Below are 24,470 nucleotides of genomic sequence, written 5' to 3'. Positions count from 1 at the left end.
TTCCCCATAGTATTTGGGAGTAGATCTCTTAAGGCCTTAAATCTGATTCTTCACAAACGCTGAAATCCTGTGAAATTTGACAGCAGTTGACTACGTTCAGTACCTCTGCAAAACAGAGCTAAAGTAGAAAAACATCTTAATAACCTCCTAATGGAGGTTACTGAAAACCATAGTTTCAGCAATCAGAATGACAGAAAGCTGGCTCTTTTCCCCCTTACAGTATAGAAAAAATTGACATTCGAAAACCATAAAAAGTGATGCAAGGAAGAGGAATAGATTTGTATTTTAACTCCATTTGAGTGAATTGGAAAAAAGGGCTTTGCTTGGAAGGGCAAAGCAGAAAAGTACCTCTCTCAAAATAAGGAAGAAATATTTTTTTTATGATGCATCAAAGTTTACCTGAAACAGGAAAGTATCTTTTACTTTTCACTTTTCTATTACCCATAGTGAGGGAGGTGGCTGGCTCTCATTCACAGTAACATTTTCCCACACTGCACCTTCCACATTCACACTTAGCAATTTGAAAGGAAACCTTGTCCAGCCCTTTGTCTCCGTAAAAAAACTTCAGAGCCCAAGTTCTCTGTCCTGTTTTTCAATAGCTCCCTTGCCAGAGTCACTCTTTGTGCAATGGTGAAACACACTTATTTTTCAAGTTTATCTTAGCTCAGCTCAAAAAGCATCAGACTGAATCTATGGTAAAGAAAAGCACAAGATCTTGTAGAAATTTAAAGTCAGGGGATTTTGTTATGAAATGAATATCATATGCAGTTCCAATATTACCTTAAAATGGACTTCAAGTTTAATTACTCATACTCAGAATTCTCAGAGAGGTTCTGGCTGCTTCAGCTGAGGATTTGGCTTTAAAGCAACATCATGTTTTCCATGTGTGGAAGCTGCCCTGGGTTTCTACAGCCTAATCAAGGAAACTCCTTTCTGAATTCATGCCTAGTTAGGAATAGCTGAATATCAGCTATGACAATATGACTGAGTTTAATAAATATTTTCTGTACCTTCTTAGCCTAGCTGCCCCACATCCACGCTAGGCTGTTTCTATGAACATCCTTCATAATGTTCCTATTTATGAAGGATTATCCACATTTCTGTATGAATTATTATAAATCACTTCAGCTCTATAAGTATTCTACAAAATTTCCAATTTCAGGAGGTGTTAAACATTTCTATAGGTAGCCCCACTTATATTTTTTATTAAGGATGTTCTGTGCACACTAATCCATGCATACTTCTCTTATTACATCAAGCCTGATGTTAGATATCACTAGCTTTCCTGAACTCAACTTTTGGAATCAGATGCAGATGGCAGAAACAAATGTTTTAAATGCAGTACAGTATCCACAGTATGTGAATGTGATCTCTAGGAAAGAATACTGAAGTTAGGATAACCTGATTTGGTGCAGCTGTCAGAGACACAGAACAGTAGTTTCTGCTATGGCCTGGCAGTCCCTTCAGTCTCTATTTTTGGGTTTATAGTGTTTAAGGCACAAAGCTTCAGCTGCATGGCATCAGCTGTTTTCATCTGAGGCAAAAAGAAGTAACTTCAAGGAAGCAGAGCATGCAGTTGTTTGCTGTGCTGATCAGTGCTGGGCTATGGTACAGTCCATTCTTTGTCCATTACTTGCTTCCTATAGAGCACAAAAGATATGGTAGCCCAGTGATACTGTCAAGCACCTGTTTGCATTCAAGTCTCACACACTTTGCTGTGAACAGAATCTTCATCTTTGCTGCTTTCTACAAAGCACTGTGAACATACCTTCAACTCTTTCACAGGTAGAAAACAATAACATAGCAAACCCAAAATGATCGCATCACTTTGGAGATGTATTTAAGTTTCTCAGCACATGAACTGAGAGAAGACTACAAAATCTCCAACTGCACCACGAGATGGTGCTCAGCCCCCTCTCTAAGACACATATGGAATACACCAGAGTCAGGAAAGTTTGCTTGAACTGGGTACTGGCATTCCCAGCATAAGCACACACACACGATTCCTTCTATACAGCCCTCCTGGACACAGCAGTCCCTGAAAAATACTGTTTTGCTGCAGAAAAAAGAAAAAGAGAGAGAGAGAAAGAGAAAGAAAAAGGCTCTGCATTTTTAAATGTTTTTTATGCTGCTCCACTTTCTCTGTTGCATTTTATTATGCTTGAAATAAGTCAAAATGGGAGTAGTGAGTGAAATATTATAAACCTTTATTACAACAAGAAGAGGTCAGTTTTATTGGTGCTGCTTTCAGTGGCAATGATAATTTAGGAAGCAAGTTTCCTTTAATCTAAAATTATCCTAAGCAGAAAAATATCATAATATAATAAATTTCAAGTAACAATCTTTCATTCTTTCTAATATAAGAAAGCACAGAACTAAGTGAGGCTAGTTTCTGTCCACTAAAAAAAAAAAAGAAGAAGTGATATTATCCACACTTTTGGCATCAATACTTTGGCAATTCTAGGCCTATAATCTGTATTTTCATCGGAGAATGCAATTTGGTGGCAGAAAAGGCTACAGTAACAATGTGATTGGGGTACATGCAATAAAGGTTACAGTATAATAGTAACTACTAGTGTACGGTTTGGCCGGCTGGGCACTGACCTCTGAAAATCTCTGTAGTCTTCTACAAAGATGCTTCTACCATCTTATGTTAAAGCTGAGAGTTGCCACATGATCTTTGATGCAATCTTTCACAGCAGAACTGGCTATATATCAGCAGCAATGAGCATTTAATCTGGAAGAGCCCTTATAAACTCCTGGCTTCAGTCACTATCTTACTAAGGAAGCACTCCTTACTAGCCTGCAAGGAAAAAACCTCTCACATATCTATAGCTCTTACCAGGGGCCTCCTTGCATTTAAACATTTTTATATAATTTCTGTCTTTAAAAAGGAATTATGAAATTCCAGCAACATTTGCACCAAGAAGTTTTTTTGTCTTGCACTGAATGTGCAAATCCACTTTTTTCAAATTAGAACCTGTACCATTATAAAAGCTACACGTGTCAACTGCAACATAGGGAATCTGTTCAATATCCGGAACTCCCATTTGAATAAATGAAAATAGACTTGGGTCTGGGACCGTGAAATATCAAATTTATGACATCTTTCCCCAACTCAGGTAAGAAAGGCTTGTGGTTTTGCTTGCAGCAGAACAATTTGGCAAATTCTGTCCCTCCTCTTGAAGCTAAGAACAGAACTCCAAAAATTCAGGAGGAGAACCATGCTAGATGGAAGACTGCAACTTCAAGTTGTTAAAGTGCTTTGTTTAACAGCTTGGTAAAGTAGCGACAGCTTGAAACGTGAAAGATGCTCTTATGAGTCAAAAGCAACACCAGTTACATTTCTTCTTTTCCCTACCAGTTCAAAACAGTGGGCTGAATAATTTCAAATAAGACTCTGTCACAAGAAAAAGGGGAACAGAAAACACACTAATCCAAATTATATCAGCATGCTAGCAGTTTATTAATATACAATTAAATCCTAATCTGAACCTACTCTTTCATTAACAGGTAATTAGCATAATAACTACTCTATTTTGTTTTAAGCTTTCTGGTGATTCTGTACTCAAATTTCATGAGCAAAAAAAATAATAAAATATCCTTAGACAATTAAAACTCTACCTGGTGATTTGATTTCCAGTTCATAGTCAGGCCTGGACACTGGAAAATCCACCAAAAGGAAGAAGTTATTTTTCCATAATGAAGTGAGCTCACATGACTGTTTACTATAGCAATCACCGAAGTGACACAAATCAAAAAGAAATTTTACTGGGGAAATTACTTGAGAACTTCTCTCAGGCTTTCTAACTTTTCACATTGGGAATGAAAATGCTCAGCATATTGCATTTTCCACTAGGTAGAAAATGATTTATGATGATGTAATGAATCTTCACCACTGATCAGACACATCTGTGGCATCTTAGTCAGCTTTCTTCTGCCATCAAGGCTTCCAAATATTGTACCCCCTTTGCACAAAAGAAGGAAGAAGCCAACTACTGTCTTCTTGGCCCTGAAATCTCAAGAGTCACCTTTTTTTTTGAAAAGTACAGATGATAAGACATTAAAAAATATTACTGCTGAAAGTTTTGCTAAGAGCACATTTCCAGAGATGCAGCAGCAATGCAAGCTTGCCATATGCATCATACACCAGTGTGCACCAGCTTGACCAAGCAAGACCCTCTCTGGGAGGAAAAGGGTTCTTGTTCTCCATGATTCATTTTGTCCCTACACTAACATTTCCAAGCTGCTTCCTCCAGAGACCACAAATCTTCAGCTCACCTTTCCCAGCTCACTTCTTAGCAAACAATATTTAAGCATAGAAGCATCAATGGATATTTTTTAAGTGAACTTCTTACTCTTGTGCACAACTGCAGCTCTCTGCTCCCAGAGAGAAATTTTCTAGGAGCAGTGCCCTTTGCCAGACAAACCAGCCTGGCAGCGGAAAATACAGGCAATGTGATGGATCACAGTGGCAGGACAGTAGCAGTCACTGCTGAAAGAGGTGGGATGGGTGAGGATTGTTAAACCTGGAAAAAACCTCTCTGCTGTGGAAAGGCAATTGTTCTCTATTATCAACCCTCTCACCATTCACGGAAAGAGTAGCTAATACTAAAGTCCTAATGCAGTCACTATTTGATTTTAAGATAAACAATAGCCTGACATCTTAATCCTGGAAATAACATCTTTCATACTCCTACACAGCTCCCTGGTGCTACCTCTCACACACCAAGTTTGATCAAATGTAGTGCCTTGTGTAGAAAAAGAAAGTAAGTGAAATGGAAAAAGAAATTACCAAATACTTGATGGCCGGACACCATAAATGACATTGTTTCAGTCTACCTTTAGCCATCCATCTCACTGTATGGCAGCAGAAGCATTGCCTTTTTAAGTTCTATATAAAAGTATTCACAAGCTTTCAAGGGTATGTTCTCTTCCTGAGTGTACTGGCTCTGGCTGAGAGGGAGTTAATTCAGAGCAACACCCATGGTGCCATGTTTTGGATTTCAAAGCAAAACAGTGTTGATAATACACAAGCAGGCAGAGAGTGAGAGAGCAACTGTGTGCTTCTTAACCACCTACAGGGGTTAAACCAAAACACTGAGGAAAGTGCAAGTGATGACAGCTGATCTGAAAAGAAAACAAATCAATTTATACAAGGAAAGTGGCCAAAATAACAAATTGAAGTGCTCACATATTTTTCTATCAAAGCCTTTTTTTTTTTCCCCCAGGCATCCTGGCTGAGATCCTGCAAATATTGCAATAAAAAAGAAAAAAGGAAATAAGACTGTTTTCCTGAGACATGAGAAAGGAAGCTGATATTATAACAGCTGGTGAATAAGAGAAAAATGTTGCTGACCGTAATTAGTTATTCAATGTACCATTAAACAAAACCTAGCATCACAAGCTTTCTTCCTCCAAGTTTCACCAACAGTATCTTTCTCCTCTAAAAATAAAATAAAAATAATTTTTCTTTTTAAAACCTACCTCAAACTTTTCATATTTCATGATCTTTGTTATAGCATCCAGGATCCCAATACTTAATTAGCATTTCTGACATTAAGTAATGGGTATCTAGTTTAGTGACAGGATGATTAATATAATTTGCTTCGACCTTTAAAACAGTTCTCTTTTTTAGTTATAATCCCACAGAAGGGGTGAGAGGCTAAAGGAATTGAAAATTTATATATATGTATATGCACAACAAACACAATCTTTTCACAATTCAAAAGGAATCAAGAAAAGCTGCTGGGGTAGGAATGATAGCCAGTAAACCAGAAGAGCTGTTTTCCAAAAGTGGGTCATTGATTCCTTACAGATAACTGCTGAGTTCCCAAGGTTAGTTTTCTTTCTTGTTAGCTCTCACCACAGCAATTTAGGTAAAAACAATGCAGAACACCTTCTGCCAAGCTCTGCTTTCATCATTGCCATCCCTCCATACTGATGACCTGTCTCTCCCTGCATACTGGCACTGAAGACTCAGAAGTGAGACTTTCAAAGGGACAGTATTGGCTGGAAGATGAAGGCTGACTACTCTTAACTAACAGCTGGGCCTAGCTGAATTCTAGCAAACACAGACTTGTGTTTGTAGCCTACATCTGTGGCCCCTGATGAAATATTCCGGGATTCAGAGACCTTGTGATATAGCAAACTGCAGTTTAGGATTGCTCAAATCAATTATGCCACAGCAAAACCTTAATCTCCATGGCACTGTCTGGATGAGGAGGATTAAAAACACTGTTAAAAGCCTGTGCTCATTAAACCCAATATTCTTCCCCCAATAATGGCAATCACTATTACCTCTTGAGCAGTCACTCCTTATCCAACATCCACTGATCCTTAAAGCTCACTGATTTGGCCTTAAATTTACAGAACAGATAGCATCCACCATAGCAAGCAGTGCTTGGGCTGATTGATTTTTGTCTTTTTCTTTATAACTATTTAAAGCCTCATTAGAGATGCTCTCTCTGGGTTGTTCACAAACAAAATTAATAATATATAAAATACTCGCTTCCTCCTAGATCCAGAGGCATGAGTTTTCAGTTTTGTGCCAATATTCTTGGAATTAAAAAAAAAAATTGATGTTCTGGCAACTAATTACACAATGTAATCTACAGAAGACATATTGTCTAGACATCCTTGAAGGGGACCAGTTTCTCATATGTTCTTTATGTTTCCTCTCACCCAGATGGAAGATGTCCATGTGGAACCCTAAAAAGGGACTTATCCTTTCCACTACAACTGATAATTGCATGGATTCTTCTGCTATCTTTGTAAAACAAGCTCAGAAGCACTACTGCACTTTGTCGGGGTACCAAACAACCTCTGAGTTGGAAAACGTGTCCTGGTTTGGGTTAAGAACAGGGTTAATTTTTTGCAGCAGCAATGAGGGTGGGGAGCCTGGAGCTGTGTGGGCATGGCCAGGGTCCTAATATCATTCAATACCATTTCATGTCATTGCCAGGGCAGGGAAAGGGACCTCTTTCTCTCTCTTTTGGGAAAAAAGAGAATTCTTTTCTGGTCATGGGCAAAGCGTGGTGGTTAGAGGGTCTGCCTGCCATTGTTTTCATTGTCCCACTGAAGGGGAGGGGTAAGGGGTGCAGTGCATGGTTTTCCTTTCAGTCGGAGCACTAAGTTGAAGAATACCATTCCTAAACTACAACATTAAGTCAAGAGGGTATTTTTGCCACCAGAGACTTGGAATGGGCTTGAATCAAGAAAGTCTGAGACAAAAGAGGTCACTTTTTAGTAGTTGCCGCAGGGAAGAGGAATTTGTTGCATTATGAAATAAAGCTCATCTCCACATCCATAAAGGAGCTCAGGGAGATAGCAACAGGAGAGGGAGCACAAATAATATCTTCCTGAGTTATATCCAGGGCCATCAGCCCACCAGAGACCCATATGCTCAAGCCCAGAGGAGCATGGGACACAGAAGCAGGTGGGAGCCCAAATCATGGACTCCTGAGCAATGAAAACCTTTCCAGGTCTGTCCCAGGGCTGTTCCAGCAGAGCCATTGGTTCCAGTGCCCCAGCATGACACTCATCACTACATGACAGCTGGACCAACTCTTGATATCACCTTTTGGATTAAGGGGATTGCTGCATAGGGTGGGACATATGCAATGCTGGGAAAAGCAATTTGGGGTCAGACAGACTTACTATGGGATGTTTAGGGGAGAAACCAAAGGCACAAAAAGGGAGAAATTCAGGTGATTTTGGGAAGAGCAGGAGTGGGAAAATAAATACGGGGTAAGGGTATAAAAAGGGCTGGGCATGTAAATAGTTCCTGATGAGTATTTTTATCTCATCAAAACAGCCTGTCCTGTCTTCTTATTAAATTCCTTTCTATATCTTTCCTGGGTGAGAGCCTTTTATTCTCTGTGCATGAGGGTGTATGAGTGCTGCAACTGGAGTCAGGCCATGGGCTCAACAGGCCCAGATGTTCATGGTGCCTGGAAAGGATGTGGGCCTGTGAGCAAGCGTGTGAGCTCTAGCAATGGGCCTGCCAAGAACACATCTTCAGCTGGCCACAAACAGAACCTGGGAGAAAACAGTGGCAGCAGCCTCACCTCTCTCGGGCTGTCGGATCTAGCAGGTTCTCCTCTAACAGAATTTTTAACTTGCTGCCTGACAAATATCTGGGAGGACTGCTTTTGATCCCCTGAGAGAAGTCTTCCAAAGACAGGCTTTCTCCCTTCTTTTCTCCTGCACTGTGGTGCAGCAACAGCACAAAGCCAGACCAGCATCCCAAGTGTGAGACTGCTCAAAGGTGAAATCATTCTCAGCTGAGCTGTGCAAATGCTACAGACACACACCAGCTTTGCTTTCACCACTACAATATGACATACTATCAACTTGACACTTTTCAGGCTGCATAAGCATTCATTTCTTCCTGACTATGTTTAAATGGAGCTAGGAGACACTACAGTCACAAATATTAAGTGGATGTTTAATCATACCGCTTCACTTTCAAAAGAATGTTTTCTTGTTAGAGTACTATTAAGATTTTATTAAAACGACAGCAATATAACTAGGAATTGGGTAAGTGCACTTGGTTTTACAATATTTTGATTAGAGTTAGCACAGCTTCCTATTTACTTATGATGATACAGAAAAAAGAGAACTTTAAACCTCTTCCAGAAAGTTACACATCATAGATTCATATTTTATGCTGTTACAGTGGCACTTAATAAAATGAATCATTAACACTGCACTGAATAAGGCACTAAATACAGTAAGCATGGCAACTGAAACAGGAGAACCAAACATATTCTAGCTGTCATTATTGTCAAAAATTATTGCATTTCAAACAACATGTTAAATGTGAGATCTCACAGAGACAGAATCAACTGTGTAGTAGTGATTAGACTGATTTTTTTGTACCCTTCTATTTACGCTTTTAGCAGCAGGTAAAAGAAGAAGATATGGAATTTTTGAGGCATCAAAAGTGACATGAAAATAGATGATGGCTTGTCTGGCAAGCTTTAGTGAGAAGAAAACGCCTTATTATGAAATAACAAGCAATAAGACAGAAGTGTTCACTGTCCCAAGGAGCTACTTTTGGCAGATCTCTCACAGTATTAGTGTCAAAGTATGTGACTGAATAATGACACACCACATAAAAGGCTTGTGAGGAGAGAGGACTAGACCAAGACTAGTATCCAAAAAAGAATACAGAGTGAGAACACCTCCAAAATCTAACAAATCTATAGTGGACACACAGCTATGCCCTCCACACTTAATACTGAGTAGAATGCTGAAAACTCTCCACATCTAATCTGATATGAAGTGGGGTCACTGGATAAGGAAATTAAGGAATAGATACCTTTGAAAAAATGAAGGAAAATCAGAGCACCAGACATGACACAAACTATAAAATTATCACAACTTCAACTTTCTTCAAAGTGAACAACGCATTTCAATAAACAGTTTACAGGAGAGGGATCATTTTCCTAGTAAATCCTATTTTAAATAAATGAAATACATGTAGCCAAAAATCCAAGAGACTTATATTTATATACCTATTCTCCCCATGAACCCAACCAACAAAATTGTGCTATCCATTATGTCTGCATTATGTTGAGGAATCATTCAATGCAGTTTATTCACAGAGTTTATTTGGAGATCCTCGTCCTTCTTGTGGTTGTGCTGATTTCTCACTCAAAGGAAAAGAGAATTACTATACAGCTCCATATGTGTGAGCAGAAGTGTTGTTGGGTCTTCTAAATGTGCAGAAACAGAAAAGCTCAGTTTAGGTATCTTCAAGAGTGAAAGGAAAGGGTGAGATGAGTATTAAAATAAGTACAGAGACAGTAAAAAGCTGAAGTACAACAATTATGAAACAAAGAGAGAAGGTAAGATGAAACTATGGAAAACAATATTTTGCACCAGATATAAAATAGCCCAAAGATACATAAGAGAAAAAGCCCTCAATCTTTTCAATGAAAATTAAGAGCAAGTATAAAGGCTTACCTGGGACAATATGCAAGACTCCTCTCAAGCAGTATCAGCTTCAATGTTTGAAATAGCAGGCTCTTAAGCTGCATGTTCCACAAAACCCAAAAAGTACAGCTCTGTTTACCTTTAAAACCATGCACTGGGTCCCTTCTATTCAGTTACCAGTGGCGACTGCTTGACCTGAAACTCTTCAACTGCTGGGAAGCCCATTTGTCAAGTTACTTTAAAACACTTCTGCTCATTTCAACAGACCCTGGCAGACATATCTGTATGTGGATAACTCCCTCTGCACAAGTAAATGTCAGTGTGCCTGCAGGAATGCTTACAGTGATATTTGGTCTGCTTCTGCCTAACCATATTTTATTCATTCAAGGGTACAGTTTTCACCAATCCCCAGCAGGTTCCCTTCTAGGAAACAGGACAGATGACCTGAGTTATTGCAACAGGCAGCAAAAAAACCAATGTATTGGAGGGACTAAGAGTAGAGACATTTGTTTTGAGCAAAGCGTCATAAAAAATAAATTAGGAAGATCCAATGTGTTTTAAATAAAGAAATAAATCTAAACCTTCAGGGGAAGACTGTATTTAAAAATGCAACAGGCTCAACTATTAAAAATGCATGGTAGCAAAATGATTCAAGATGTTTTGATGCTTATGGGGAAACTAACAAAAACATGTAATTCTGTCTTTCCACTGCTTTCATTATATGATTCTCTTTTTCCTCTCTTTTTTCCCTTGTTTTTTTTTTTTATGTTTCTTCCAATTAGTGCTAGCTATTTATTTGCATAAAAACCAGACGACTGCTACTTGCTACTAAAGCTGATTTCCTACCTGAAGATAGTCTTCCATAGCTAAACTTTAACAGGCAGCTGTCATCAAAAGTTGATGTTGACAACATTAGATTGTTGTCCAGTACCAGAAGAAATGGATCCTCAAATAACAAACATAAAGAAGACCTATGGGCAAGTGTTTTGATGGAGTTAAAGATGGCTAAGCAGCAAGAGCATATGAACTCTTATGAAGTAAAAGATCCTATTTTTATGTAAATGTCCTCACCACTGCTGTGTAAAATCTGGCTATCTCAGCTACTATATTCAAGACACTTCTTCCTATTGCACATTCTATCTTGAAATTTAGCGTGAAAACTTCGAAGAGCAAAAGGAATTCAACAAGACCTTTCAAGATTTGAGTCATACACTGACTAATCCCACTTGTAGCAGTTTAATCCCATACAATAACTAAGCACCATGCAGCTGCTTGTTTACACCCCTCCTCCCATCAGTGGGATGAGGAGAAAAATCAGAAAATGGTAAAACACATGGGCTGAGATAACAATTTAATAGTTGAAATAAAGTAAATTATCATGAACAAGCTTCTATGGCATATTAGGGCTTCTCCCCAGCTACAGGCTCCCAGGGACCACTTCCCAAGTCCAAAAAACTAATTGCTCACACTTTCATGCAAAGTAGGGTCTCAATCAGCTGGCATTTGCCCTTCATAAATACTTCTACATAAAATCTAACACAGAGGACATTCAGGAAGCTGGTAACAAGTTAAGATAAGCTCAAAGCACACTTGAGAGCTAAACAGCTCCAGTGTTTGGGGAGTGCTTTTTATTTTGAGGCCTACATCAAGTTTGATCAGTTCTTTGAAGTAGAACAGAAAAGATTTGGTTTGCTCAGTCAGTCTAGAAATAGATATGATCTTTCACTATTATTTTTCACAGAAATTTTATAATCCTTCCTCCCTACTTCTATACATTGAAAGGAATTTTAGGTGACCCAGAGGTTCAGATGGAATTTCTTACAGAAACCTAAGAATTGCAAATACCATATATATACATATATCTGTTAAGTATATATAATATACTCTAAATGTAAAATCTAGTTTTCTTTATTCTATACCCAAATAAAAAAGTAAATTTGAATAAATATCCTGTTAAGTTGTCACCAGTCTGTAATAAAGCAAGAGTTTGAAGCTTGTTTTCTCTGTTTTTAAATATGCCTGCTTTTTTGTAGTGGAGAAGTGCATACAGTACCTGTTGTTATTCTTACGTAGTTCCTTAAAGTTTTCATAAAGACAATAGGTTACCAGTGAAATATAATATCAGCTCATCAGGTTCCTGAGGTGCTCTTCTGCAAAGCTATGAAATAACAGCTCATCTCCTCCTTGGAGAAACCTAATACAAAATTTTCCACATACAATCATCCTAAAGTCTTCCCTCCTCCCTCTCCAGATTCATATCCTACCCAATTCAAAAGATTTTTTTAAAGAAAAGAAAAAAAAGAAAAAAATAAAAGAAAAACAGCTTATAAAACAGCAAAGAAAATAAAGTTATTTTAAATATATATAGAAAGAGAACAAAATGAAACTTGAGGGAAAACTTACTGGCGTTACAGTTTATCCTGATACAGTCTAGATGGGGAAAAATAAATGAAAGATGAAATTGCATCCTTCAAGGTAACAGCTGCAGACATCCAAAAACAATCAGTCCACCCTTCCGGGGACAGACACACGCAAAGAGATGTGGCCATTTTATACTTATACACAGTCTGTACAAGTTCAGGAGTGGGTGTATATGTACAGTATATTCTATGTAAATATCTGTTACATAAATATATATATATATATACACACATATATATATACACATATATGTATAGAGAAATATACCAATATACCTACATAGCCACATGTTGCTAGAGAAAGTTCTTTTCTTTATATTGAAACCTACAAATCTAAGAGAATCTTCCACTCCAGACCATGACTTGATATGAATTACAATTCAAAAAGTTATAATTAAGGCATTAAAGTCTCCCTCAAGACACAAGTCATACTCAAGTGTCATTTTGCTTTTTAGAGACCTTTAGCAATTTCTCTAAGAAGCTTGAAGCTCAAAGTGAACCTTTACACTTGGTTTCTTTTAAATTAATTTGTATTGTTATTGCATAAATACACCATCTGTCAACAGAGAATACCTGTAAAATCAGCCTATGATATTTTTTGGTGCAATATTTAACCCTTTCCAGCTCTCCCAAAGACAGACCCTCTTCTAATTCCCCCAAAGCCATCCCAAAACACTTTTTAATATGTGCACAGACACATTTGACGCTGTCTGCTCAGGTGAGGAAAGGGTTAACATACTGCCCAGTTGTGTCCTACCATAAAATGGCCACTTGCAAACAGCTAACCGCACGAACGCCCAGCCCAGATTTCAGCTACTTCTGGAGGTTGGGAGTACTTTTTGTTGGGCTTGGCAGGGAGAATGGGGAAGTCTTTCAAAGGTCCCCAGCCCTGCCAGCTCCTCAGAGCCCAGGCTCATCTTGCTCCCTGAACACCAAGGCTGAATGGGGTGTTCATAACGTTCAGGGAGAAGATGAAACGGGCAGTGAAGTGGCAGATCTGGGAACCTTTGCTGCCCTGCTTCATTCAGAGGTCACAGGCAAGGGAGGGACAAAGAGAGGTACAAGGAGAGAAAAACAGTTATGCTTGTGGAATCTAATAAAATGTAACGGAGGAGTCTCCACAAAGAAAGCAAGTTGAAGTAGGAGAGCCTGAGCTAGAGGGCTTCTGAGCATTGCTTCTCTCTTTTAACACACTAATGCTCAGCATATCTCAGGATGTGATCCATAAGAGGATCTTTCATTTATAAATGCCTATTTACAGCCTTGTGAACATCCACTGCTGTTGTGTCTAACATGGGCGAGAGCTTTCATATCAGTGCTATTATATGTCTTGGGCAATGCTGGCCTTCTCGCAGGAAATCAAGGCTGTGAGTAATAACACCATGCAGTGGACATGTTGTCTGGACAACTAGAGCTTTGATCACCAGGAATGGTTGTATTTATTACAGAGATATGGCCCAGCAAGGGAGATTATATAGAATGGCAGAAAAATATAATGCAGTTTGCTTCTTAACTGGACCAATTTTATGTTTGCTCAGGCAGATGTAGTAAAATTATTTCAGCAGGTAAACTCAGTTCTTAAAAAATGAAGGAGGGGAAAGAACAAAAGTCTATAAATAATAAATAAAGAGTTGTAATGAGCAGGGACATACCAATCACGAGTAACATAGCCAGAGAGAGTCTGTTTTCAAGCAGAACTTCTGAGAAAATCTGGGTTTGGTTTTGTGCGATTAGGTTTGTCATGTGTCGTCAACCGCAACAGAAAAGTGGGAGCAAACAGCCCTGGAGCAACTGCTACGATCACCATACAGTGGTGGCCATATCCCTTACAGGAGTTGGGTGGGGTAAAGGGAGCTCTGAAGTACATGCAGGGGAACTTCCCTCTCTGACCTGATGGAGAGCGACAGCAAGAGAGACACCCAAGTCTCACCACAGGCAACTGAGGTCAAGGGAGTTGCTATAGCTGGAACATGGGAATTTCTTACAGACTAAAGAGCAAGTGTGCTGGAAAGGGAAACAAACATGGCTGGTCCTCAGCAACATTCATCAAAGAATAAAATCCCTCTTGAGCTATTGATGTCTGCAGAGTTTTGTTTTGGTTTTTTTTTTTAGTGATACCAAAAACCTATTTGTCCTAGGGCTTGCCCTCAGGCTGAAACACTATTCCAGATGAAGGGATAGATATTTCAAACTGAAAACCAATGTAGCCCTTATCTTGGCTGCAAGATTCCTATTTCAAAGGATGAGAGTCCAGGCCACTGAGAGGGCTGCCCTGACAAGTGCCCTGACATGGCACTACTACATCTCCAGACTGCGAGCACAAGGTCTGCAATGCCATGCAATTGGGAGCCAGACAGAAACACCCAGGTGCACTCCAAAGGAAGCAGCTCCCCATGCAGGTTTCATCTAACTGGGTCGGTATGGATCCTGCAGGGCAGCTAAGAAAAGGTATCTGCTTGCACTGTTACCCCAGCACCACCATCCAAGAGCGTGCATAGGGGTTTTTTGTTGCCTTAATTTTGAGCCTTGCCCAAAGCAGTCCAAAAATTTTCCAACCATTAACACATGAAGTTGTTCTCTCCCTCTTAAATGAGATTTTGAAAAGGAAGAAAACCCTTATGTTCCTCTAAACCAGTAAAACAGTACAAATCCAAGGCGGAGGTTTTTCCTGGAAGTGAAAATCCTGAAGGGTGCCAGGCAGGTGTAGTTTGGCGTTTGTGCTTACAACAGCAGCATCTGGCTAATTCAGGAATAATTTTTAAAACTTCTTTGGATTCCTCCTGCACAGAACCAGGGCAATAAGACTTCTGGTAATCATCTGGGGCACTCAGCTCTGTTATCAGTATTTACTTCTGAGATAAGTTTTGGAGATGAGTATGCCTGAACAGCTGTAAATCCAGTAACCTGCCAGTTCAGCAATTGGATGAGGAATGTGGTTGATAGTAGGGAAGTGAAAATAGAGTCTGTTACTGCATGGGGAGCAGGATTAGCTGGGAAGACCTCCTGCAGTTACTTAATTTTCATTAATTGTCTGATTTACACCAGAAGTTTCTTTGTTAGTGCTCAGATGAAAGGTTTTCCAAAGCATATCACCTGAAAAATGGGCCAGAGACCCTCTCCTTTAAATAACTTGACTGCAGTTGCTAACACAAAGGATCCATTGTTTGAATGGAGGTATCTTTAGCAGCAAAGAGATCTGAAATTTAGGCCTGTGTTTCTTACCATTTTTATCTTTTTGTCTGAAAATAGTAATATTTATTTGATGCTGCTAAGGCTTCAGGCTGTTTAATCTTTGAATAAAAAAAGAAAGTTACCTTTACTGTGTGAGGACAAAATGGTTTTTGCTTTGGATGAGCAGCCAGCCATATGTGGTTCTGGAAGAGTACTTTAGGGCAAGAATAGGACAGAAAAGATAATCAGGCCCCAACTTTTTCTAAGCTCACCCTGAGTTATTTCCTTATTTCCTATGGGAAAACTAGATAAAGTCCTGTGCACGTTTACCCTACATTATATTGAGGCTCCTTGCCTATCTCCTATTTGCTCTATTTTTATGTAGAAATGACAAAAGAAACTTTCCCTTTTGGATGGGCAAATGTGGCTCTGGCACCCTTCAGGATTTATCTTAGGAAAAGATAGGTGAGAGAAAAGATGACACCTCCTTAAATGAGAGGAGGCAGGAAATACTTATCCTTGTCACCAGTGACCTGAAGATATGCCAGGCCAGGAAGAAAAAAAAGCCTGAAATAGTCTTTAATGAAAGTCAGTATAACATTATAACCCTGCCACTTATAAATAGGAGGAAAAATGTGAACATGGATCTCCCTATCAGACCAGCCATTTCTTTCCCTTTCTGCACATCATCTCGGCATCAAAAATTATTCCCAAACATGTTCCAAGCTATGATTTGCCTAATATCTCTCTCTCTCTCTCTCCTTCCACTCCAGACCCATTTCTTCAAAATCCTTCTCAACAGAGATGTGTATCACATTTGGATTTCTATTCTTCACACAACAAAAACTCAAACTGCTGAGTCAACTCATGTTGACTACTGCCAACATAAAGATTTTCAGTGCCTCAGGCACCCCCACTGGAAAGGTCTGAAGCAACTTCCTTGCCCCCTTCCTTTGAGAATGATTCATTGCTGCTTTTCCTTTCCCTCCCACGTTCCAGAGCAAGCCCCCAGCTGCCCATGCCCACCCCTGCCCACCATATCTCTCTCTCCTGGCTGGTTTGGACCCTGGTTTGAGGGGTGAGAGGGATATGCCAGCCCCTGCAGGCTGCTCCGTATGCTCTGTTCTCAGGGCTGTTTGCTGTGCGGGCCGCAGGCTTCAGGCCTTTGAAGGGTCGAATACCATCTTTTGATTTACCATGGGTGATGTGTATGGGAAAGCTTTACAACTGAAACACACAGAAGAGTCAACAAAAAAAAAAAAAAAAAGGAAAAGAAAAAGAAAAAGAAAAAAAACGTAGGGAAGACCTTAATAAAGACACAAATGATAAGAAGTAATCAAATGGAATAGATCACAGAAGAGAAGAAAGAGACAGCTCTTAGCAGTAGTATTAAATGACATAAGAAAAGCACAATTAAATAATGCACCCCTCGAAACAGTCCTTTTTCACACACATCTATCATGGGTTACATGCTCAGGGGATACTGACATACAGCTAGTCAGTACCAAGCACACTCAGATCTTCAGAGGTGGTGTTGATGACTATTTCTCACTGGTAAGGAGATTTTGGCAAGGTCAGGTAAAGATTTAGTTCTTGTTTGTGACATTTGGGCTATGAGCAGTCTCCGTATAGAGTTATTGTGACTTAGAGTAAACAACTGGAAATGAATGGCTCTGGTAAGGTGATTCTTCCTCAAATTCTCTTCTTCAGCAGCAAGGTAACTGCTGTTTTGGTAGAAGAAAAGTCCTGTTTCAAGGACATTTTCTGACAGTTTTATAAATCTGAATAAAGGAGAGGTGAAGCTCAATCTGGGTTCCAAAACTCTAAACTACCCCTCTGTTGAGTTAGACATAGGAGAGTGCTGACAGGTTTCCATCGATCCAGCCTATAGTCACTTCAGGGAAGATTCAACCTCACAAAAATTTACAGCTGAAAAGCTGGCAAAATGTGGCATACATATTGCTTCAGTCCCTGCTACTACATAGAATCAGCCTTTAGTTTACACAGGGGTTTGTTTAAAGATGTTGTTCCTGCATTAGGCTGTCAACAGCACATCTTTTCCCAACATGGGTAGACCATCTGTCAAATCTTTAGCCACATATTTTAGGAGCCAGACAGAGTTGAACAGTCCACCTCTAGGCTAAGTGGTGGCATAACAAATCCCAGTGAGTGCCAAAAGTGACCAATGCCAATCAGGCTTACAATGTTGACAGGCCCTGAGGGAAACTTCTTCTCCCAGCATGATATAATGAAAATTGGAAAGGAAAAAGTAAGCTTTAAAAAATAAGTATATTCAGGGTGATATAAATATCCCCTCCTCATATCCACTATTCGGAGTCTGAGTCTAGGAGGCTGCAAACACCCAAAATGAGCAATTCCCCTAATTCTCATTCATTTTTAAGAAGATATAACAGAATCAAACAAGTGGTATCTTTCTCAGAAGAATAAGTGACAGTTTTTTATGAAGTCTGGCAATTTTCATGCTGTAGTACTTCTCATGTGGGAATATCAAAGCTGATAAAAGCAGCCCTTACTAAAATACTAGCATATCCCTCACAGGGTGCAAAGAATTCTCCTTTCAACAAGCAGAGGAACTAGGGCTTGAAAAGTAAAGGAATTGGCTCTGGGCTACAAGAGGATACTGTAGAATTGGGCAGATGCTCAGTTGCCCATCACTTGCCCAACAGAAGCATGCCACTACCAATCTTTCAGTTATTAATTTTATTTTCTGAGGAAAAAAACCCAAAAACTAGCCATAATTCTCAAGAAATTAAACAGGGGAAATAAAATCTTATTTTTCTTGATTATTAGCAACTAATTAGGTCAGAAGAAAATGGAAACACATAGATAGACAAATGCTCTGGGGTTTTGTAGAAGATTCTCATTGCACATGTAAGGAGGCTCAACAGCAGTTTTTCTGAGCTGCTCTCCAGAGAAACCCTGCAAATCTATGAAATTTTCCTTCATTTAGAGTTAATATAGGCAGAGATGGCTATCATCAGAGGGCTGTTTCTCTTTATGTGAGGAGTTACTGACACAGCTGAGGTTCATCTATTCCATCCGTCCTATAGGCCAATCTGGATAGCACAGCAAGTGCTCTTATGCAGCTACGGACTCAATAGTGCTTTATGCTTCTTCAGTCAAGCTAAGTAGAGCAAATATGCAAATATATAGGGGTTTTTTTGGTTGGTGTTTAGCTTTTATTTACTAGAAGGCAATAGATTCTATAGACTTTTAGATGGACACTTTTCTTTTAAGAAAGATGTACTTGTTTGATGCATCTTCTTCACTTTCTTATTCAAAAAGTAAGTAATAGGGTCTGGGTCACAATTTCAAAGCCAAAAAAAAAAAACCACTAGATGCAAATTAAAAAAGAAAGCTAGTTCCAGAGGACAACACATTTTACAAATAAAGCTGCTACATGGTTTGCTCCTGGTAGCCACAGCAGGGCTCTGAATATGGTGATACTATTAGCTAAAAAAATGTGAAACTTGTTCTAGCGGACCTTAGAACTTTAAAAGCTGACAGAAGTTTTCACAGACCATACATGAACCTTCATATAAAATAACCTACACATTAAGAGGTATAAGATTATGCACTATTATGTTAGTTTTGCCTCTTTGAGTCAGAATCTCTGTTTGTTTGTATTCCTGAATTCACATGAAGCAACAAGCTGGATCACCAGAAAGTGAAAGAAAGCTTCAACTCATTTATTTACATTCTTTAAAAAATTGTCATTCTGTAGAATACATAAAGACTGGCAAGAAAAGTAACTGAGGCTAATCTAATAGCACATTCATTCCCAATTGTTCTTGTATTATTGTTACTGTTGGACTTGTTTCTAGTTGTCTTTTTAATTATTTTCTGGGAAAGCGTAACTCTAAGGAAACAGAACACAGCCCTTTGGGATGTGGGGATGCACTTTTGTTATTGCTAATTTCTTTTTTATAAAGACACAGCAAAAAGACCAGCCTTTTTTATTGGATATATAAAATATGGCAAGGTGTATCAAATGATGCTAAATTGTGCAAAGGGCAGGGGGTTCACAGGACTCCTGCCGGTCACCATATCCATTTTACTTCCTTTCCATGTTTGCCTTTGACTGTTTTGAGCGATGCTGGATGAATGAGGGATGTAACTGATCAAAAGATGGACCAAGTAGCATGTTTCACACAGAGCTCACCAGTCCCAGACCAAGAAAGGAAACTTAAAAACTTGAAGACTTAAAAAAACAACACTGTCCGTAACGAAGAACTGACAGCAAATCTTCATGCAGCAATGCAGAGGAGAATTTCTCTCCGCAAGAGATTATAAAAGTTTCAGCAGTTATTTTAGAAATCAATCCAATCCAATCAAACCAACAGAAAATAAATGAAATCATTTTTTAAAAAACACTAATCACAAGCCCAAATTAATAGTGAGGAGGGCAGTGGGAGGTGTTTATACGATACCTAAATTGACCATGAGTTTGACCCGGCCTCCATCCAGCTCCAGGCGCAGAGTGTCAGCAGAGTCCCGGGATGTGGTCGCCATCAACAGCCCGTAGGCACGCTGGGACATGAAACGGAAGGACACATCCTCTGCTTCTGTGTGCATGACCATTGGCATGATGATCTTCATGTACATGCTGCCATCATAGCTCAAGATAGACGCCTCTGCAAGGAATCAGCAAACAAGTGCAAAAAATGAGACGAAGTGACACCTCTGAAGAGTCCTCACATCTACCATAGAGCACTGTGTTTACAGAATCCATAGCACTTGCCACAGAAAGGTATGTAACTGGGTAAAAAGGCAACATTTAACTGCACCCAGAAACCCTGCCAGGCAAATATAAACAGCAAAGAAAGATATGGTATTCACTGCAACTGCTGACAGCTATACCCATGGACACATAATTCCCAAGGTTAAGCATGTTAGGACAGAGCCCCTTTGTGATTATAAGCTAGCAAAGGCTTCGTTTTTCACATCTCCTTCAGTGCACTGAGGTCCAGCCTTCTCAGGACTAGCAGTAATGACTAGAGCAACTAGAGTTCTAATTTCTGGTACTCTTGCTGTTGCTTATTTAGAGAGGAATTTCATTTCATTGATATCAGTTTAAAGACAAACAACTGTATAAAGTGAATTTCCTAATAGGTCTTTTCTAAATCAGATTTGTTCCATTTTTTGATTTTACATTTTTCCACTACTTAATAACAACCAGTATTGGTAGAGCTCTGCTGACACAACCAATGCAAATGAAGAAAGGAACAAACCAAACTCCATTGCAAGTGCCATTCAAATGCAGGAAAAGTTAGAAGATAGAGGCACAATGAAAGCCAGTAGGAGGGGAAAGGAGTGAAGAAAGAAGTTATATTTTTCTATCATCTCTGAAGATGTCAAAGAAAATTGGAATTTCAGCTGAGGAAAAGAGTTAAATTTAGCATTCTCTATTTGTTCAGGGTCTTGCCTGCAGAAGGTGATATTCTCCTCTAAGGGGCAGAATTAAAGTCTTGTGTTAGAACTGCAGCAAGCACTACATCATAGCAATCATTGTTTCTTCACGGAATATGCTCAAAAACATTTTTTTCTACAAACTTTACTAATCTACATAAATACATTAGTACATGAATCAGAGCATTTCTATTCCCCACAGCAAACCCCTATCAAAGGCAGAGCTGTAGACATTGCTCCATACAGGGCTTCTACCATAAAACTACATATCAAAATCCCAGAGTTTAAAAAAAAATAGACTGGTTCAGCTTCCTAGAAATATGGATGGATTGCTCTAAAGCTCTCGTACCAGTACCTCATCCAGTTCACTTCAGCTGGAGCTTTCTCAAATGATTGACTGGTATTCTCTCCAGGCACCACCACCCCACCACCCAGCCCATCTAATTTAACCAACTGCAAAACATGTATTTGGAATGCAGATGTTCTCCTTATGTTTTCCTTAGTCCCATTTTTCCCAGCCAATGAGAGCAGAACTTCCATCAGGAAACAGCAATCTTGGCAGAGCCAAACCTTACATCCTCTCAATGTCTAAATGTCAGATGCTAGTGACAGTAGGGTAAATGGGTGGGAAACTGAGGAACAGCCAAATGTCCATGCCATAAAATACCCATGGCAAGCTCCAAAATGGCCAGTAACAGAACTGTTAATGCAATGCAATAAATATACAAATGAGGTGATAAATAAATATATAAATATTAAGCTGATAAAGTGACAGAGAAGACCTGTATATGGTTCCAAAACATTTAGTGGGAATCACTAAGTTGTGCTGGTGCAGCAACCCACCATATTAATAAGCTGGTATGCAGTACATCTGCAGTCACAGGACACACAAACATTTTAAGAAAACTTTTCTTAATATGTTTGGGTGGATGTTTGGGTGCACCACTAAGATGAACAACATCCCTACTCATCAGTTTTCTTAGCTGCACTCACCACACACTATCATGATCTGTACAGAGAAAGCTTTCTACACACATCACACACTCAGCCATTACATTACACACATCTCTGGTACCAGCTGCCACTGCTCCCCTGGGGTCCCACATCTTCACTTGGCCAAGAAACAGAGAAGGAAAGAAAGCTTCTTTACCAAGGTGGAAGAATACTTTCTTCTTTTCTAAGTGCAATTCTCTTCCCCCTCACGTCTGCACCTCTCACTTGCCACCCACAGCTGCAAGCTGGAACTAAATGTACTGTATATTATACATACACTCAAAGGCAATGCCTATGTACACACAAACCTTTCTTGCTCTCTTTCCTCTCTCTCTCTGCAGATTGTATTAGAAAATGCAGTCAGGCATGAAATGGCTCTTTTGACGCCTTCAGCTCAGATGTGCCTTGCATGAAACAGTTGCTGGCCCTGGCACATGAATAGCTGGGAGAAGGGGGCTGGAGGATATTGGGACTACAAGTGGGAGTAGCTGACACAAGTGTCCCAGCTCTGCTGCTTCCATCTCTACAGTGCCATGCATTAGGTACTTTGAAAAGATGAGTTTTCTGCAGTGACTAGGACAAAACAAAAGCATGGTAATAAGTCTCTTCCCTTCAGTAAGAACTTGCATCCTTCAGCTTTACTGATCCCATTGCCAGACCATTACTCTTCTTAGACTAGAAATCACAACCCTTACTATTATACTTATGTAAGGAGGACCTGAAGAATACTCAACATTGCTGAAGATGACATAAAAGTTTAGACAGTGTTTCAGCTGACATCCCACAGTAGCCTAAATCAGGTATTACTGTCCCTTCTCCAGCCAGTCTGCTACAAACACAATGTGATAAAACCTCTTAACAATTAAGCAGATAAAGTTAAATATCTTGAAACAGTTGAAACAGGCTCCACGCAACCCCAGGAGACAATGTTCTGCTCTTGTGTGTGCCCTATGCACTTGATGTATTCCAAAAATGACAACATTTCATTCTCACTTTGCAAACCTTCACAGTCTGGAATATCTGAGAGCTTTTCAGCACATCTTGCAAGCAGAACATTCCCTCCAGCTATGAAGACACCCCTTCAGAGGAGGGTATTGCCTAGTAGCAGTCTTACAAGTAAAACCTACTTCTTTTTCCTGACAGTCAGTCCTCAAAGCTTGAGAAAAGCATGTTACAGTTGAGCAAAACATACAGCAAATCTGCTCAGGGTTGAATGTAACCTGGCAACAAGTGCATGACCTCAGCCTCCCAGACACCTGTGCTGGCAACTTCTGCCAGAATACAGACATCCATTCAAGTGTCCTCAGCCACCTGCAGCAATGGGACTGTAATGCTTTGTTCAGCACCATAAATACAGGCAGGAGCACAGTTATCCAAGTTTAAAATACATGCACATTTCTGCCACCCTTCTACTTTTAGGGTAGCTATTATATTGGATGCATGGGAGCAATATGTGAAATCATGTTTGAGACCCCCACAGATTTGTACAGACAAAAACATTGAGTGGCATTTATTTGTGATCCCAGTGCCAGAAGCTCCATTGCCATTAGCTTGGAGATGGGAAGAGGAAGAAACCAGGTGCTGGTTCAAAACTGCTCTGACATAATGCCAGAAATCTGTGAAAATCAGTATGTTATTAGGAGCAATTAGCTTCCCAGTCTTGTGCTCTCAGACCCTGCCAGTTTTAATTTTACACTTAGCATCCAAAGGAGCAATTCATTGCTGCTTCCACACAAGGCTCTGCATAAACTTCCTAGGGAGATGGAACGGGCATATTCTTAGCATACAGACAGAAAATTATTCAAGACCTCTTCATGCTTTTTCTCCTGCTTTCAAACCACTCTCATGTATTAATCTCCATTCCTCACCTCTTTTCTTTCTCCTCCCTTTTAGTTTTTCTCTAGTGTCCTGTTCTTCCCTGCGGTCTTTTTCCTATGCCTCCCAGACTACACTACAGTGTAGTTTTTAACTGAAATTTTCAGAAAGGTGACAGTGCAAAAAGAATTAAAAATCACACTTCACCAAAGTTGAAGTCCCCAGTGACAGGAGTTCAGGGCACAGGACATTTTCCCCAGCTACATTTGCAAGACCAAAACACTTAGGCCAAAGTTTTCCACATTCTTGAGAATACAAATAGCCCTAAAGTGCCTAAGCTTTGTATTCACAAACCAGACACTTTCCTGCAGGCATTGATTGCACAGCTCACCTCCTGCCCTCACATATCCACTAACCGACACATGGCACCAAATATAAAATAGATTTTCTCAAGACCAAAATTACACTTTAAAACAAAACAAAAACAAACAATTTTTTTTAAAAAGGAGCAATAAATCCTCTTTCCTGTCCAAGTGGATTCCATATAGAGTTTCATGACTTTCAACAATACCATGAGTTTCAACAAAAGAAGCCTGACAAGTAATTTGGGAAGCCCAAATGTAATCACTCAGACTGAATATGACGAGAAAATGCTCCTGTTCTGGTGGAAAAGATATGATGGGAACTTTAGGTGCTCAC

General features: G+C 39.6%; 1 protein-coding gene across 5 annotated transcripts in view; it reads right to left on the bottom strand.

Annotated features, from left to right (window-relative positions):
* NRXN3 (neurexin 3) overlaps window positions 1-24,470 on the bottom strand; it is a 968,325-nt gene that overhangs the window by 608,460 nt on the left and 335,395 nt on the right. For 4 of the 5 annotated variants that reach the window (XM_066552373.1, XM_066552369.1, XM_066552370.1 and 1 more), the window contains 2 exons: window positions 19,985-20,188; window positions 12,346-12,372 (listed from right to left, as the gene is read on the bottom strand). In XM_066552373.1, coding sequence (XP_066408470.1) covers window positions 12,346-12,372; window positions 19,985-20,188 — 231 coding nt within the window. The remainder of the gene's footprint in view (window positions 1-12,345; window positions 12,373-19,984; window positions 20,189-24,470) is intronic. The other variant, XM_066552368.1, reaches the window with a different exon arrangement.

This window comes from Molothrus aeneus, chromosome 6 (genome assembly GCF_037042795.1).
Source record: "Molothrus aeneus isolate 106 chromosome 6, BPBGC_Maene_1.0, whole genome shotgun sequence".
NCBI lineage: Eukaryota > Metazoa > Chordata > Aves > Passeriformes > Icteridae > Molothrus > Molothrus aeneus.
This window is presented reverse-complemented; position numbering and strand designations above follow the sequence as displayed.